General features: G+C 36.9%; 2 protein-coding genes across 5 annotated transcripts in view; one reads left to right on the plus strand and one right to left on the minus strand.

Moving 5' to 3' along the window:
- CCDC146 (coiled-coil domain containing 146) overlaps nt 1-18,977 on the plus strand; it is a 122,838-nt gene that overhangs the window by 45,556 nt on the left and 58,305 nt on the right. The gene's annotated exons all lie outside the window — the stretch shown is intronic.
- On the minus strand, nt 1,649-7,726 carry FGL2 (fibrinogen like 2). Its single transcript, XM_044245881.1, has 2 exons — nt 6,933-7,726; nt 1,649-4,585 (listed from the first exon to the last, which is right to left on the minus strand). The coding sequence occupies exons 1-2, from the start codon at nt 7,546-7,548 to the stop codon at nt 3,879-3,881; spliced, it is 1,323 nt and encodes a 440-aa protein (XP_044101816.1). The 5' UTR covers nt 7,549-7,726; the 3' UTR covers nt 1,649-3,878.

Here is an 18,977-nt window from a genome sequence, read left to right on the forward strand (position 1 = left end):
AAGGAATATATAGGATGGTATAGGACCCAAGAAGAGAGTTAACAACCCCCTGCTAATGTTATCAAAACAGACTGCCGCAAATAGATAACTATTTTGGAAGATGAAGATAAACACACGCCCGGGTGCACACACACGTTCTAGGTGTTTCCTGTATATTATCTCATTTAATCCTCTCAGTAACTGTATCAGGCAGATTCTCCGCCCCCCCCCACCCCCCTGCCCCAGGCAGATTCTACTGTTTTCCCTTTTAAAACTGAAAGAACCAAGAGACAGTCTTTGCTTGTGATCACGCAGCTTACAAAGGGTGGAGCTGAAATTCAAATCTAGCAAGTCCAGCTCCGGAGTCCCTGCTCTTAATCAGAAGCGGCAGGACAAAACTCAGCTGGGGTTGAGCATGGCATTCTATCTAGACCAAGGGAACAGTATATCCCAAATAGCAAAAAACGGGGCGCCTGGGTGGCTCAGTGGGTTAAGCCGCTGCCTTCGGCTCAGGTCATGATCTCAGGGTCCTGGGATCGAGTCCCGCATCGGGCTCTCTGCTCGGCAGGGAGCCTGCTTCCCTCTCTCTCTCTCTGCCTGCCTCTCTGTCTACTTGTGATTTCTCTCTGTCAAATTAATAAATAAAATCTTTAAAAAAAAAAACGCATAGAACATGGGGAATGGTTGAGAACAGCAAGGCATTCAGTGTGGCAGGAGTATACATAGTGGCAGACAGGACAGTGAAAGGGGAGGCAGAGACCAACCCACCAAGGGGCTTATTTGCTGAATTTTTATACAATAGGAAATGAGGGGTTGCTGGAATAATATGATCAGAATTGTATTTCTGAATAGTCCCTCTGACAGTGAAATATGGAGGGTGTTTTGCAACAGATTGAAACCGGGGGCATGGGTCACCGTTTGCATTATCCAAAGGAGTTGATAAGGGCTGAGCCAGTGCAGCAACACTGTATGATGGAAAAAGATGGAGCTGAATGCTACAAAAGGAAACTGAAACTTTCTTATTTCCAATGTGTCAACAGTATTCTGGAGGGAAATAAGAGAATGGTGTTCCTGTATTTGCCTGTTTTCCTGTTAATGAAAGAACACTCGTTAAAATCTTTATAGAGTCAAAGGTAAAGTCTAATTAGGTAAACACTATGTAACTTTTCAGACAAGAGTAAATATATATATATATTATTTTACAAACAGTAATATTTAATGTTTCCACATTGCAAAAATAAACAATTGTGAAGATTAAAACTTTTATTTTACAGAATTGTTAAAGACATAAGCCTATTTATACATTTAAAAAAAGAATTATAAACAAAAGCTTATTATGATGACATTACCCATCACTCTTACTTTTAAAATCTTTCCTTGAGTAGCCATTCAAAAATAAGGACTGGAAAATTTTGTTTCTAGGATATCTTTCATACTTTGTATACTTAAGCTCTTTTTTTTACTGGACAGATGTGTCATCTGTTCATTTGAAGCATTACTGCTTATAAGAAAAATTTAATTTTTCTTCTCAGCAATGAGTGAATTAGTTTCACTTGGAATTTCTAAGGACTAATTTTAGTCAACATTTTCAAAGAATGATAAAGCTTAGAAATAAAGTCTTAAGATAAATATTAGCGTTTAAAATGGAACAAAGACTCTGAAATATTTGTTAATAATCAATCCACGTTTATGAACATTTACATATATTAGTGAATAGTTAAGGCAAAAGACTCTCAGATATAATCTATTTTCATCAACATGTTAAAGATGATCAAAGTATAATATATATTCTATAAAAGACATGAAATGAAAAAAAAAATGATTCCAAAAAGGAATTTCTATGTCACAAGACTTTTTATTAGGAAAATACCATAAAAGTTAATGGAAAATAAAATTTGATCCTTTGAAATAAGGTGGAAAGATAAGAGGACAAGCTTTTGAGTATTTACATGGATTAATGAATTATTTGTCAAATCTCCTGAAATGATACCCTGTTCCCATTAAGTTGATGGACACTCACTGTATGAGCTACTTTTCTTTAGAAATGTTATTTCGTGAAGAGTCCATTTTTTTTTCTTTTTTTCATTGTGAGAAATAGAAGTTTTAGAGGATAGGATCTGGCCTCATGAGTCAGTTTTTGATCACATAAATTTACTTAAACCTACACATATTAATAATTACATATAGTAAATGAAAATCTTCTTATCTGAAATAAATACATTATATAATATAAAAATCTGTGTAATCTTTTTTAAAAGAGAGAAATGAAGAGTAAATCAGTTACATTTATTAAACTATTGAGTAGATATGAGGTCTTTGAAGTCTACAATGATATTTTACATTTTGGTCTCATAATTCTATCTGCATTTATCTTGCTTTAACATTTTAATAGTGTTCATAATAACCTAATTTTTATCATCTATACCTGAAAACTTTGTATCTCATACATATATTTTTTAAAAGAATATCATGTTTCTCTTTGGTTAGAATTTTCTGTAAAGGGCAATATTTGAAAAAGTTAATTTGTTACCTAAAGCAACTATCCTCATTAATCATTTTCAAAGGAGTAAAGTTGCGTCTTTGTACGTTTATTTTGAAAACTTGGTTATGGCAGTAGAAACAAACTAGTAATTAAAGATAAAATATATTTCTATGATTCATATACATTATTTTATTCAAATTTTATTCTAGAGTATTTTTTCAATGTTCAACAGAATTCTACTGTTCTCTCTGAAATGATCGCTTTTTATGGTGATGAAATTTAACACACTACTTTTGTAGTTAAAAATGATACCTACACTCCAGAATTGGTGAATTATAAAAGTTTTAGATATTTTAGTTTGGTTAAAAAAATAAACACTTGTATTTAAATTTCTAAAAAAAATAAGCAATACACCAGAGTTGGGATTAAAATACCTAATATTTGAAGTACTATATATTTCAAAATTTATATGTCCCATAAAACTTAGCTTTAATGAAGTGAATCACTTAATGAAATTATTGCTTTGGATATGAATGCTTTGGCCTTCAGAATATTCTAGTCTATAAATACATGCCTTATTCCCCACCCATACCTATCCTTCCAAAGAAAGCCTACCAGTAGTCACACACAGTAGTGAACAATCTTAAATTAAAAACCATTGTGCATACAGAGCAAAGGAAGCTAATTTTTATATTAAAGCAGTTTTCACCATGCAACACCTAAAGCGTTATTAACTGTGAATTAATTACCTTTAAAACAGGGTCTTTATGGTTGAATTTTCTGAATGCTTTTAGGAGTGACATCATGCTAACACTTTTAAAAGATTTTAAATGACAAATATTTTACATTTCACAAATAATACCTGGACAGGTTTTACATATATATATATATATGTATATATATATATATCAAAGTAAATGTCATAAATTGAGAAAGTTTATCTCAGAATATGGATTAGGGTATTCAGAGACAAAGAAATACCCAATAACTGAGGACAGCCTAAAAAGAGTGATCAACCTTTAAATGCCTCTAAGTCATAATAAAAATTCAGATTACTTGTGTAAGAATTCAGCCTGCTAAATAAACAATGATTTCATAATTATAGTGAGTAATACAAGTAAATAGAAAACTTTTCAACTATAGAGATTAAGAAAAATCATAAATCTACTTGTGTAATTCTCAATAATCCCACTTGCTTTTGCAAGTATTCATGTGGATAACAGTGTAACAGCAACAAAGAACTCCTTTAAAATGTATGTTTTTTTAGCTTTATTTCAAATGCTGTGTAGCATAAGAACCCACTGCTTAGAGATAAATTTTTAGTCATAGAAAAGGAGTATGAAATACATTCCAAAGTGCTGAAAGAATTAATTGCCCTATTAAGTAATGAATACTGAGAGAAATGAGCATTAGTGATTTATGGTTTAAAGTGCTTGGGTCTAATCATCATTTTGGCCTCTTTGAAGGAGGACTTGTAACCACCAGGCTGTGCCTCACTTATCCCAGGCCAGGTGCCCCAGAAAATCCCATTGCGGACACCTCTGTATTTTTGGTGATAATATTTGCCATTTAAGTTTGCAGAAAGACATGCATCAAACCACCAGCCTGAACTGTAATAGAGCCCACAGTTCCCCGAGGGATATCGATCATTGTCCCTATCTGGGGTAGTGAAGAACTTCATATCATGGTTGTAATGTTTACTGAAATGTAAGGCATCTCCAGCTGTGCCATTATAGTTACCAATGTGTAAACGGTATCTGAGAAACTCATTGGCCACGTAAAACTGATCATATAAGGCATAGAGCTTGACGCCATTAAAGTCTTCGAGATCTATTCTTAGAATCATATCCTTACTCTTGGTCAAAAGATGAATTTTATCGTTCCCCAGCCAAAATTCTCTTCGGAGATTGCCAAAACCTACTTTGTAGTCTCGCCACATTCTGGTGAAGTTGGTGCTTCCGTCGAGACGGGCCTGCAGCACAGTCCAGCCTCCCCCCATGGTCTCCATGTCACAGAAAACTTCAAAGCTACTGTTTTTCGGATCCGGTGTAACTCTGTAGATCTCACTGCTTCTCTTGCCTATTGTGTGGTAGTCAGAGCAATCTTTATATATTAGGTGTTGAACTGAAGGGGGAAGAAGAGAAAGGCATTGGACTCTGTTAATAAAAACTATGCATCTTAAAAATTCTTTATATTTACAAAAGCAGTTTGATAATTCAATCGAAGGTGTTAGTGTAACCTTGCTCTACAAAACTTACTTGAACCTGTTTAGCAAATGTTTATTAAGGCCTCAGAATAAGAACTTGGTGTTATAAAACCAGTCAAGGCTCTCCAGCATGACTCTTGGTTGGTAATCGTAGTGCTAATGTTCACAATGTACAACAAGATCCTCATCAATAAAGTAGTTTTAGTAATGTAGCTAATATTTAGTGAGTGCTATGTATGTGTTCTAGGCATTCTGCCAAAGCCTTAACATTTTCACATTTACTCTGCACATTGACCTTATGATGTAGGTATTATTTCCAATCTGTCGGTGAGGACATTTAGGCTCAAAGAGAGTCAGTGGCTCGCCCAAGTTCACAGAAGCATTAAGTGGCAGAACCAGGACGCATCCTGAGATCTGGCTGGCTGTGAGGCTTGTTCTTGTAATTACTGCATTCCTTGGTCCTAAAGGTCAGATGCTTCCAACTCCCCTGAACTGCATTCCACATATACAGAAAAAGCACAAGTTTCTATTTCCTTTCACCTAAAGAGGCCAATACCTTCCTCTGTCATAAAGTTTTAGAGGACATATGTTCCAAATGATGTGTTAAAATTCTAACATATAGAATGGATCATAAATTCCCATTTGTTTTACTCACTTGACAACTAAATAAAGAAGATCAAGTAAAAAAAATTTTTTTTAAATAATATACCAGTATTCTTAACCTAAATTTATTACTTGGGAAGTGTTTAGCCAGTGTTTCATATGTTTGGTTTCTAGAAAGAAACAATAGGTGGTTATGTCCAGGGAAAGTATAATAATTGGTTACCATGGATCTGTAGGAATCAAATACAGATATTTACTCTCAAGTATTTCTTAGAAAGATCTGGGCCAGATAAGGCAAATTTAATATGAACTACTCAGAGGCACAAAAAAATCTACTCATGTGTGTTTAGAACTCAAAGTATTCCAATACTTCCCCCAAACTTTTAGTACAGAAATAGATGGCTGAATCTTGTACCTGTTATTACAAGTAGCCATGCAGCATGGAATCTAATGTGTGCCCAGACATGGCACTAAGAAGTGAGCCTCTGCCTTGCAGTGCAGGATACATTCAGATACAGGCTCCCAGAAGCATTAGCAACAGTGGTCCTTGAAAGCCCTGCCTACCTTCAGATCCCTGGCAGATTCCCTAGGGTTGGAGCACACACGAGGTGCTTGTTCCAAATGAATGTTATCTCTGTGCCAGGCACCATATCCCTTCAACTTAACACTCATGGTAAGTGGAGGTTCAATGCAGGAATGCCTTTCCAAAGTGTAGCAAGACCATTAGCAACAGGTCCCAGGAGTTCAGGTAGAAAGCCAGAATTTAGAGGAACCAGTGCTACAGCTAGAAGTTTGTGGGCATAGTAGTAGTAAAGCAGTTAAGAAGTAGAAGTTAAGGGTGCCTGGGTGGCTCAGTGGGTTAAGCTGCTGCCTTCGGCTCAGGTCATGATCTCAGGGTCCTGGGATAGAGTCCTGCATCGGGCTCTCTGCTCAGCAGGGGGCCTGCTTCCCTTCCTCTCTCTCGCTGCCTGCCTCTCTGCCTACTTGTGATCTCTGTCTGTCAAATAAATAAATAAATAAAATCTTTAAAAAAAAAAAAAGTAGTAGTTAAGTCTGTGGTCTTCTGGCATGCCAAAACTCTCCCCTTAAAATGTTTTGGGGCCACTTGAAGCAAAAAGTTCTGCACACACATGAAGCCATATAGCTGCTTTTATTCTATCTATTTTCACTAGATATTTGGGATTATGAACTGCAGATAGCGTAAAATCTTTCAAAGATTTCTTGTGGCCACATGAAAAGGAGTAGTCAGCGAACCACAGGAAACTGATTTCCAACGAACAAAGCATAACTGGAAATATTGCACTATCTCCATTGTTTTCAAACATGTCAGTGAAGAGAGAAGTTAAATGCACCGAAACATTAAGAAATAATGTCTCTTTTCTTCAGTTTGTGTATAGCTCTGGCATTAGCAAATAAGCTCCTTGAAATTGGAAGTGCTTTCACAGGATACAGAACTAATTATGATTTTTGTAATTTAGTCTTAGATCGTTTCTGTGGTCACATTTGCGAAGATATTAGTTTTTCCTGTACTAGCTTGATGAATAAAAGGCTTACTTTATTTCATCTGTCATGTATTCAACTTATTTGCTCAGGTTAATGTTTACAGATACTGTGTAGCTATATAATATTCCTGAACAAGTGATAAGAAGACATTGTACCTACCTGGACGTGACTGTATTTCTTCTTGAATGGGACACTTGGATGAACACTTGCCGTCCAAACTGTTGACTACTGAAGTTAGATTTGCCACTTTGCTATCAACATAACTTTCTATATTGTTCATATTTACAAGATTGAGCTTCTCCAGGCGACCCTGAAGCAGGTCGATCTCCTCCTTTGCATTCTTGAGATCAGAGGACAGCTTGTTCACCTCACTCTCTAATTCTTGAACTCTGTTGTCATCAGCTTCTCCCAGGGATCCTGGGCTAGGTGACAGCAGTCCATTTCTGCCAGGGGCCCGGCTGTCGTCAGCCTGCAGTTTGCAGTCCTGGCACGATTTCTTCAGGGTATTTACCATTTCCTTGAGGTTCTGGACTTCCTTGAACACCTCCTCGATCCTACTGAACTGCCTGGGGAGCTGAATCGTCAAAGGGGGCAGGCTCACCTGGTAGGGGCATTCGCCGCCCTCCTCGCATTTCCCGCTGCTTTCTAGTCTCACTGGGCAGGCATCCCTGATCCTTTCATCTTTAATTTCCTCCGTTTCATTGTTTCCTGCAACCAACAAGCTGAAAGCGGCAAGGACAGCCGAGCTCAGCCAGCACCAGCTGGCGGGCTTCATGTTTGCAGGCGGCGCTTACCCCAGCAGGGATGCACGGTTTTAAGAGCCACTGCTGCTGCCTGCCTGAGTCAGGCGTTCTGTGTTCTCAGAAAAGGGTGGGAGCGCTTGCATCACCAGTTTCAGAAACAGAGGAAGAGGAGCCTGTACTCTTCACACGCAGCTTGCCAAGACCTGTTACTGATTCTCAGAATAACATGCATCAGAATTACTGGATTTGATTGGATGCCTATACCCCTCACGTTTCACTTTTATCATTTAGTTTCTAAAGCACAAGAAAAAAAAATCTTGGATTTCACAGTAATTATCCTAAAAATAAATTGTATTTAATGCCACTGGGAACAACTAGCTTTTAAAGAGAAAAATGAATGTACTAGTTATCCAGCGGAAGAACAGAAAGTTTACAAAAATGGAAATGGCCTTTCTTTTTTCCTTTTTAGAAGGGGATCATGGAGGATTCTGTATATTTTTCATGTTAAACTTTCAGGTGAAAGAAACCTTAAGCACTTGAAATTTTTTAGAAATATGCCAAGAAGCACAGTTTTCTGACTCATGCCATGCATTTTTGCTTCATTTCTTTGAAAAAGGAAAGCAAACTGGTAGAAGAGAAAGGGGTTCACTTCCATTCTCTGGCCCTAGCACAGTGTAGAGGAAACATCTGACAAAAACACATGTAAAAGTACAGCATTGCCTTTCATCAAAACCAGCAGCCTTCTCCTTCATCTTCACCATTTTTGTGATTGTAAAGTCACATTCTGCAGTTGCCCATGAGTTAATCTTTGAACTTTTCCTGGCTCTGTTCTGATTCTCCTCCTGTCCCCAACATCTGTGCCTTCCCCTCCCAATGGCAACCCTGTGTCCGCGTTCTCTGCCGTCCACGATGGGTCCCTCTGCCACTAGCTCTGTCACGGCCTTGCCCAAACACACATCAGTGCTCTTGCCTTTTCAAATTTTCTTGATTTAAACTTTGTTTTTGCAGTTTTCTACCTTTTCTCCTCAGAAGCTGAGGGGCAGGAAGGGGGAACAGCTTCAGTTGGAGAAACCACCTACTTTTAATTTGTTTTGCATCTTGACATCTCATAAGGTTTCTTATCTTAAAAAGGAATTTTTGGCTTTAAAAATGATTCCAAAATAATTGATATTGATAAAAATTCTAATTCTTTATTGTATTACTTAAGGTACCCTATAATCTATCTCCTACTTATTTCTTTAACTTGATGTCCTGTGACATTTTTCTATACCCCCTTCATTCCAGCCAGGTACACTCTTCACTCTAATTCTCCATGTTCTCTAAATCTGGCAGGCTTGCTTTACACTTTGGCAATTGTATTTACTCCGAAGACCTGGATTCCATCCCTGGCTCTACCTCTTATTGGAGGGATAGATCATTGCCTTTACTGAGCCTGGGTTCCTATAGTTGTGAAGGGGGTATCTGGCTGTTTTTCCCTCAAACGAGAATGATAATTACGAAAACTTTGAGCGAAGTGTGTACCAAATATGGTGTTACAAGTAGCATTCCTTCCCAACAAATTTGTCAAACATGTTCTGCACACTTTATGCCTCATTTTCCTCCATCTTCTTCCAACTTTTTTTATTTATATATTTTTAAAAAAAGATTTTATTTATTTGACAGACAGATCACAAGTAGACAGAGAAGCAGGCAGAGAGAGAGGAGGAAGCAGGCTCCCCGCTGAGCAGAGAGCCCAATGCGGGGGCTCAATCTCAGGACCCTGGGATCATGACCTGAGCTGAAGGCAGAGGCTTTAACCCACTGAGCCACCCAGGCGCCCCCCAACTTTTTTAAAAAATGAAGTTTCTTATTCTTCATTCCATTCAATGCAGTCAAACCAATTTAGACAAAATCTTTTAACTTTCTGACTAAAAATATCTAATTAATCTCTTAATTTTGTTTTCTCTCCTCATGTGCTTTTAAGCTGTGACACTCTCTCGTTGTAAAGGGAGAAGTAGGTGAATGGATAGATTATTTTAAAAGAAAGAGAATGATGGATAGTATAGATAATACATAAAAATATTTCATAAAGTAGAAAGATAAAGGAATAATATTTAGTTTAAGTACATTACTAAACACCCTTAACTGGCTAGGGTACAATCTATATATTTACCCAATTAATTATTTATTAAGGACCTTCTATATATATTCAGCACTGTGCTAGATCATATATAAAATGCATGCCCTGGCCTCATTCATTTATTCATTCGTTCATCCCCCATCCCTCCATCCCTCCATCCCTCCAGCCACCATATATTAACTGAGCAACCTTGACATGCGAGACACTCTTCAGGCACTTAGTTTACACTAGTGAACAAATCAAACTAAAATCCCTTTTTTCCTTCTTAGGCAGGGCTGTTGAGGACCTTGTATTTTCTTCCCGTTGGACTTTGAAGTAAATCATAAGCACTTTATAAAGTTTCCGAATCTAACAAAAGTTCAGCTCTCTGACTCTTGCCATGGGCTCTGTTTCATCTCTGAATCAGGCTTTTGCTTTCCAAGCCCCACTGCCGATTCTTGGGCTCTGCAGCCCCACCTAGCCACGGGCCACGGCATGGCTCCACTGAAAAAGCTTAGATGTGCTGTGGGAACTGGCTCCTGTCCACTGAGGACCCATAAACAATTCCTGAGATAAAGGCGGAGAACTGCTTTGTTAGTTATCAGTGACACTGTTGGATGATTGTCCGGGTTCTTAATTTAAAAAAAAAAAATCACTAGTCACTTACTGCAGACAGACACTAAGTGACTACATGAAAGAGGTTCAACCTGACTAATAAGTTTATAACCCCTGGGGCCAGAGAGGGTGTGCTACAAGTAAGTATTCAAGAAGCTTTCACCAATACTAGGTCACTACCTCCTCCCATCTCTACAGTTACCATGAGCACTTGTAGGTGAGCAGAGAAGGGGCTCAAAGCTTTAAATACTTGCCTGTTTTACAGTTTTTGAGAGATAGAGTTGGAATTTTAACCTGGATCTGACTCCAAAGTTCATGTCTTTTCTCCCATGCCACACTGCCACATAGGGGGAAAGTAATATGGGAGAGGTGTATTGGTACTAGGTTGTGGGGGAGCCTGGTGCTTAACCACTGCTTAGATCAATGGGGAGTCACTGAAGGTTTTTGACCAAGGGAATAATATAACCCATTAAGCACTTTCGAGAAATTAATCTATCAATAAAATAATTGATTTAATACTTGATGTAGTGGAAAGGGAAGGATTAGGCAAGAGAACAGTTTAGAGGCCATTTAAATAGTCCAAGTTCTTGTTTCCCAAATTGTGTTTCCTGGAACATGAGTAACTAGATGCTGATGAATACTTTCAGGACAAACGGATCTGAGAAATACCTAAATAGCTAAAGTGTGTTATGGCTGGCCAAGAGGAAAGTGATGTATGCTGCATTTTTCAAATGTTAGTTAACAATAGGAACCTCCCCTTCACCAACCCCAGGGCCATTTTTAGGAAGGGGTCTTCAACTAGAAACCAATAGGAAATGGGAGTTCTACATGAGAGGTATTAGTGTGACAGCAGGAAGGGTGGTAAAGGGGTTGCAGACATCATTACCAAGGAGTTATAGATAGATCACTGGTCAGAAATGGAGGCAAATGGAGAATTATGAAATATGACCCTGGTTGAAGTTAAGTAATGTGGCAATGAGAATAGGGAGTGAGCAGTAGGTTGGAGAGAGTGTGGGAGTACCAGTTCTGTTCTGAATACATTGACAAGCCGTTAAATAGAAATGTCTACCAAACAGTTGGACATCTTGATATTAAATCATCCCAGAATACACGTGGAAATCAACTTGAAACCACAGGAACCCAGAGGATGGTCAAAGAAATAAGACAAGAACCAGAAGAGTATATTGTTGCAAAGACTAGGAGAGAAGGTTTCAAGCAGAATGCTCCCAGATAATCAAAAATTTGAAGAGCTGACTTTTTGTCCTCAGCACCTGTGGAATTGCCATCATCTACCTTTACCTTTTGCCTCCTCCCTTTTGCTGGAAAGTCTTTCTGTATTTTCTCATGCCCCATCTACCCTGACTTGAGTATCAACCTCTGATTCTACATGTCAGCGTCAGAATCTTCCCTTCGTCCCCACATCTGCCTTCAACTCAGAACTGACACATTATGCACTTTTACAGATTTGTTTTTCAGATCTAAACAAATTATTTAGCACCAACAAATAATGGAATTTCTATAAGCCACATATGAAAATTAATTGCATCAGTCTAAATTCAGAATGTATTCAGACTTCTTTATTGTTTTCTTATTCAAAGTATATTTAAGGGAGGATCTGCCTTTACCATATTTGGGTCAGATTTCAAAAGTAAATTTCCATTTCCTCTGCAGGTTTTTTTTTTAAAAAAGGAAACACTTAATGTATCTATTTGTACCAAAGGAAGTTACTATGACAATCATTATTTATAGCACTGAGATATTTTCACAGATATTATATATATTAACATATTTCAGTTTCTGATTTATTAAATTCAAGAGCATTTGATTATACCTTAGGGAATATGTCCTTTTAGGATAATAAAGAACTTAAAACATTCACTTTTTAAACTACTTGATTTGAAATGTCAACAGTAAATAATGTTTATTTTAATATTCCTTAGGGTCTTAGTCCTAGTTCATTATAAATTTCACAGAAAGAACCTTAAACAATACCCTGATTTCAGCAACCCATAGAGAGATCAAGAATTTCCTGATTTTATTTAAAACTAGAATAATAGTTGATAGTTTCTTTGGTCTGTCTTGCAAGTACCTCACTAGCATAAATGCAGACTAGAAATCCCTCCAGTATGGACCTACTATCAAAGATCCATTATGTGAATCCTTAAGGGTTCTGGTTCTAGAGAAGTAGAGGAGAGAAACAACCAAGTGTCTGCTCTTTACGAGACTACAGAAACAGAATATATAGTTATTTCATGTGCTAATGGCCCAGATCTTCAGTGGGGTACTCAGGGCTCCTCAGCTAAAATTTTATGAAATTAGAATATCCCATGAGAGTCTTGAGATGTCCATAAGTCATTATCTATCAAGAGAATCTCTTTTTACCAGGTACCCCACACCAAGCCAGGGATCATGATGGATCCAAGAGATCCATGGGGCATGACATCTAATTTTGCTATCATCTGATTTCCAGAGACTTAGAATACTTCATATAACCAATGTTGGAGAAACAAAATGTATTTTTTATTTCTTTATCAAAAATTGATCTTCTTTCTTTTTTTATTCCTGAAACAAAATAATAAAAACATAGTAAAGAAATCATGAAAATCATATCATGTCTTTCTTTTTTTGTTTCAGATCATGACTTTCTGCACATTCTCTTTGTCTCTCATTGAGAGGTTTCTGGTAGTTATTTCCTATAAAATCACTGCAAACCCTGAATTAGCAAATACTGAACTGTTGCTTCCAAGGGACATAGTGGGTTAGGTATCTGTGAGCCTCTGGTCATAGTATTTTTGTCAACTGATCAATACATGATCTTGTTTTAAAAGTGTTTCTGTTTTAAAACATCTCATTTTATATTGTTGACTCATTTACATAGAACTTATGAACAACAGAACTATAATTCATGGCGAAAGGGATCTTATCTAACACAAGTATTGTCTCCATAAGGTGCGTCACAACTTTCTTGTACTTAGGAACACTAGGCAGCCCTTTAATACTAATCTCAGAGACCCCTTTCAACAGTGAAATCACCAACAAAAAGCACAAAACTGTGGAAAATGTGGCCCTTAGACCACAGAAAGGATACTTGTTTACGGTATGAGAACTGAAGCAAAAAAAGCGGTGTCGCCTTTGAGCTCAGCTGTGCGTTGGACAACTCAAAATGTCACCATTCTAGGGATGTCTACAAATGATCCCCAAAGTATTATCTTTGAGTATTATCTTGAGGTTACAAACAAATTTTAATGAGTAGGTGAATTTGTGAACACATAATCCATGAATAGTGAGGACTGAATGTATGTTGTTACAAAATCATAGCTTTAAATTCTTGGAAATGTCTGTTCATTCTAAGCTGAGATGGTTAATTTGGTTCTACCAGCTTCAGCACTTGCATTCCTTGGGGGTATTGGTTTATTTGCCATTTTAAAATTTTATATATATATACAAATGTATATGATATATAACATATTATGTGGATATACATTATAAGCTATATAATGTATCCTTTATGTCATATATGTTAAAATGTCTATAAATGTAAGTTAACATACAATTTAGCAAAAGATTTATTTTAATATTTTAATTCATTCATCAGAATAGTGTGCATCTTAAAGAATTAAATTATTATGGAAAAGTGAAAATATTAAACTAATTCCATGCTAACTGGATAATTTCATGCTGAATTCATGTCTTTTAAATCTATCTTTACTCTGAGACTCGTTTTTAAAAGACTCGAGTTTGTTTTATGAAATACAAATGACAGCATGTGAACTCTCTATAAAGGTAAACTTAAAGGTGATACCCACTGTGCTGGTAAGTAAAGAAAATTTATGAAATGGGTTAAATGTTGTAAAGAGTAAACGCTGCAATTCACTGCTAGGTCTTCCAAGTTCTTAAGAAATCTTTTTAAGCATGTACAGTGTGGCATTCTGAGGGACCGCAGTTATCTTACTTAGTTTGTTTCTTTTCTGTTTCTCATTTGATAATATCTATGATTTGAGTCATTTCCTGTTCTTTTCAGTGAAAAATCTCTCAGGGTAGAGGAAACTACTTCATGATCATTATCAATAGATGTAAACCTGTCCGCTCCTTATTTTGTTTATTTTTAAGTATCCACTATTTATCAAAGCTCTCCTCTGCTTGTATATTTAATACAAAGTTATTTTGATTATGTTTGCATGTGTCAATGATTTGGCATGTCTTTTGACAACTGATACAAAGTTTAGTTGCAGCCATTGTTGCTGCACAAAAAGAAGAGGAGACATACAGCAGTTTTGTCAGTCACATGTAAATATAAATTTAAACTAAATCTTCCTTCATAACTAGGATCATCTCAAAAATAACATGATGTGAAAACAGTGAAAAGACCCTTAGGATGGTAGTCTTGGAACTCATGTGCTTACTGAGGAAACGTCCACTTTCTTGCCACTTAAGTCAGCTTTAATTTCCCTATCTGTAATATGAGAGAGTCAAGTTAGCGATCGCTAAGTCTCCTTTCGGCTGTAATGGTTTATGATTCTGAATGTTATTCATTAAAAGCCATATGAGAGCACAGCCAAGCCTCAAAATGTAAAACAAAAACAAAAACAAAAACAAAAACAAAAACAAAAAAAACACCCCAAAAAACAAAAAACAGACTATCCTTTAATTAAATCACTAATTCCAATGGAAAACTATAAAGATCTACTTTGTTTTAGCTATTCATCCAGTCAATGAGTACTTATTTTGCATTTATTGAATGGTGCTCTGTACTGGCTTGGGGATATCAAGGGTGAAAAAACAGACAATTTACTCACTTGGTGGAGCTTTAAGTTGTAGTGGAACCTGTTCCAAGCCAGAACCAGCCCTGGGCAGATGCAGCACGTCTGGCCTAGGGCCACACCAGGACTTTCCTATACCCCTCATTTCCTTCCCACTATGTCATGGCATTGGCCTCTTCTTTTGCTATTCCTGAAATGGTCACTTTTCAAGTCATTTTTTCCAAATTAGACCAAAAGGATGTATAGTGTCTGTAAATAATCGTGCTACTTGAAATATATGCTATCTGGGTGGAGAAGAGAACTTGCTCTTTCTCTCCTTTCTGAGGTTTATTTCTTTGGTTCTTAACCCATCTCCCTGATGACCACCACTCTAAGATCTTCATTTACAAAGCAGAAAAAGTGTTTGGAATAAAAGGGATTTTAAAAAGAAAACCTAATCCCGTACAACGGCCTATGTAACTTCCCTAGTCCTCAAAGTTAAGGAGTGTAGGTTTCATCAATTCAGTAAATTCTAAATTCTGCAGAATACACAGAATAGAGACATAGCTGTAGTACTGAAAATATAAAAACACAAGAGTAAATACATTAAAACTTTCTTCTTTTTACATTTGCTCCTTTCCTATTTTTCCCCTCCTTTTTATATTTTCGCTTCTGTAGTGCAAGTGGCAGTCAGGAGGGAGAAGCAGTAAATAGAGTGGGGGGATTTTACTTTTCTCCTTTCTAAGGCAGGCACCAGAAGGGGACCTTGCCTTGACTTGGAGAATCTAGGCCATGTTTAACTTGCATTTCTTCACCGCTCCACAAATAGCTAACATCTGCTGCTTATTATGTGCCCATCTTCTATAATTTTTCCCTCTCATTCCCACCCAAACATAGAAGATTGAAATATAGTGGAATGAAGTGGAGCCCTGTGAGATAGAGGTGGTGGGGTAAAGACAACAGACAAAGAAACAAAGAAAAAGGACTAGAGGGGGAAAAAGAGAGCAAAATTGAATCATGGTAGGAGCTATACCATAATCCTTTTTTAAATGATGGTAATAAATCCATATGTAAATCCAATTTTTTTTTTTTTTTGTAAATCCAATTTTATAGGATTTTTTTTTTCCTGGAATGGATACTGAAAGAACAAAGTTATAGGATAAGATTGGAATCAGAGCATCAGGACATGGAAAATAAATGCCTTCTCCATCATTTTGAGAGTGGCCTTAGTTGTGTCTCTAGTCATCAGATTATATTATCATATCGCCCTTCAGCAAAGTTAAATAAACTTTTAGGACATACAAGTTCCAAACAGCTTAACTTTAAACAGTGTGAATTTTTAGCCAGCATATCCGACTTTCAAATGTTTAAAGTAGTTTTGTTGTGGAAACATTCACTTTCCTAACAACTTAATTCCTTCTAATTCCTTGAGTTTTCAAAACCAGTACTACAGCAAATAGCAAAATAACATTGTCAGGTGGAAGGTGAATATACTAAACATGTATTCCAGTCATTAATACAAAATATTCAGAATAAATAGGACTTAGAGTTTACTAAAGGAACTTTAATGTTAAATAGGTATTGCAAGATTTTCACAGTGCCACAAAACCTCAGGAAATGATGTTTCATGTGATCAAGACCAATCCGTTCATTTTACAGATGAGTGAACAGATCTAGGAAAAGCTAAATGATCTGTCCAGCTCTGACCAAGGCTGCTCAGGTCATCCAATTTCCAGACTAGCTTTTCTAACTAATTCTGGATTGACTTGTATAGTACTCTTAATTTGTTGCTAGACTATAGAAAAGTGCCACCAAAATATAATTTACCCATACTAAAACTTTCCTAATATAATGCTTCTGAGGTTTTAGAAAGCAACACAGTTCCTTTAGGTATTTCAAGATAAGTGGGAGTTCCCAAATGTACTGTATTCACATGCCTTGTTGTACAAGAAAACGATTCAGTTATCTCCAATAAATACTAACCTGTATCCATAATTTTCTTCCCATTTGTCTTTCTATGATTGTTTGTGTTGCCTGGCTTAGAGTTTAAATTTTTAAAAGAATTATTTTTTTTTAAAGATTTTATTTATTTATTTGAGAGAGAGAGAGAGCATGAGAGTAGAGAGGTCAGCAGGAGAAGCAGACTCCAGGATCCTGGGACTCCAGGATCATGACCTGAGCTGAAGGCAGTCACCTAACCAACTGAGCCACCCAGGCACCCTAAAAGAATTATTTTTTTAAAAGACATCTTATGGCCTGCCTGGGTGAAAATTTGGATTGTAATACTTATTTATAGGGTGATTGTGAGGGTTAAATGAGGTATAATATACACAAAACATAACACATAGCAATCTCTCAATAGATGAATAAATAAATGTGTTGTTTTTTTTTAAGATTTTATTTATTTGTCAGAGAGAGAGAGGGAGAGAGAGCAAGCACAGGTAGACAGAATGGCAGGCAGAGGCAGAGGGAGAAGCAGGCTCCCCGCCAAGCAAGGAGCCCAATGTGGGACTCAATCCCAGGACGCTGGGATCATGACCTGAGCCGAAGGCAGCTGCTTAACCAACTGAGCCACCCAGGCGTCCCTGAATAAATAAATGTTAAGCATTACTTTCAATAAGAAATAAAAGAAGAGTGACTAATTTGTACTCTGTGTGTTCATTCATTTGGTAAATATTTATTGAATAAATTCATTTCAGGAATGGCTCATTTATTAGTAAATATTTATTGAAAGACTGCTATTTGCTAAACAGTCGCACGTACTGTTTCTTTCACTTAAGTCTTTGTGAGCTCCACATGGGGCAGACCTTGGGCTTTAGTGATGGGAATGCGTACATTAAAGGAACTTCCAGTCTTGCAACTTACTGCAAGTTATAATTTATGCTGCTACTTTTTTAAAAAGATTTTATTTATTAATTTATTGAGAGAAATCGTGCAAGCAGGGGGAAGGGCAGAGGGAGAGAGAGAATCTCGAGCAGACTTCCTGTTGAGCGTGGAACCCAACTTGGGGATGGATCCCATGACCCTGAGATCATGATCTGAGCTGAAACCAAGAGTCAGATGCCCAACTGACTGAGCCACCCAGGTTCCCCGAATTTTGCTATTTCTAAATAAATTATTTTCGTCCCTTTAACTCCTCTCTTGGAATGCCTAGTGTGCTGGTGTCTGACTTGCCTGGAAATAATTCTCTCATTTGACTACATTACTGGATGCTCACTTTCTATTTCACCCAAACCTCTACTGAAAAGTTAACTACTGGAGTAAGTTGTTAAGAATTTATCTGCACTCCACTTACAAATTACAGGGCTTTGTTTTGTTTGGTTTGGCTTGGTTTTGTCAAATCTCATAAAGCACAGAACCAAAGGGATAGTTAACTACAAGGATAATGTTTGTAGTTTTTTTTTTTTAAGTCCTTTGTGTTAACAGAATGTTTCCTGTTTTTCAGTCCCAACAAAATTTAGCTGACAATTTTTCATAGTGTCTTCATAATCTTTTTAGCTTATTTTTTTGTTCCATGGTGTTTTATTGAAATGAAAATTCATTTCAGCCTCCAAATGATAAAATATTTAAGTTTAAATAATTTTTAAATATGTCAATTAGTCAAAAAACTATCAGATTCGTGTTTATTTGATAAATTTATCAGGAGACAAAATGGAAAAAGAAAGTCTCAAATTTTAAACTGTTTAGTTCTTTTTTTAAAAAATTCTATTTATTTGGGAGAGGGAGGGAGCATGCGCATGAGCAGGGGGAGGAGCAGAGACAGAAACAGACTTCCTATTAAGCAGGGAGCCTGATGTGGGTGCTTGATCCCTAGACTCTGAAATCATAACCTAGTCGAAGGTAGATGCTTAACCAACTGAGACACCCAGGCGCCCTTATGGGTCAAGTTCTTAAACTCAGATGATGCAGTCATACACCCTTGTGCTCTGGGAGGTACACAGATAGGCAAAAGAGACATATACAATCCCAAGGAATATGATACTCCAAAATGTTTGCGCAAGAGTTTTAT

Source organism: Neovison vison, chromosome 4 (assembly GCF_020171115.1).
Source record: "Neovison vison isolate M4711 chromosome 4, ASM_NN_V1, whole genome shotgun sequence".
Taxonomy (NCBI): Eukaryota; Metazoa; Chordata; class Mammalia; order Carnivora; family Mustelidae; genus Neogale; species Neogale vison.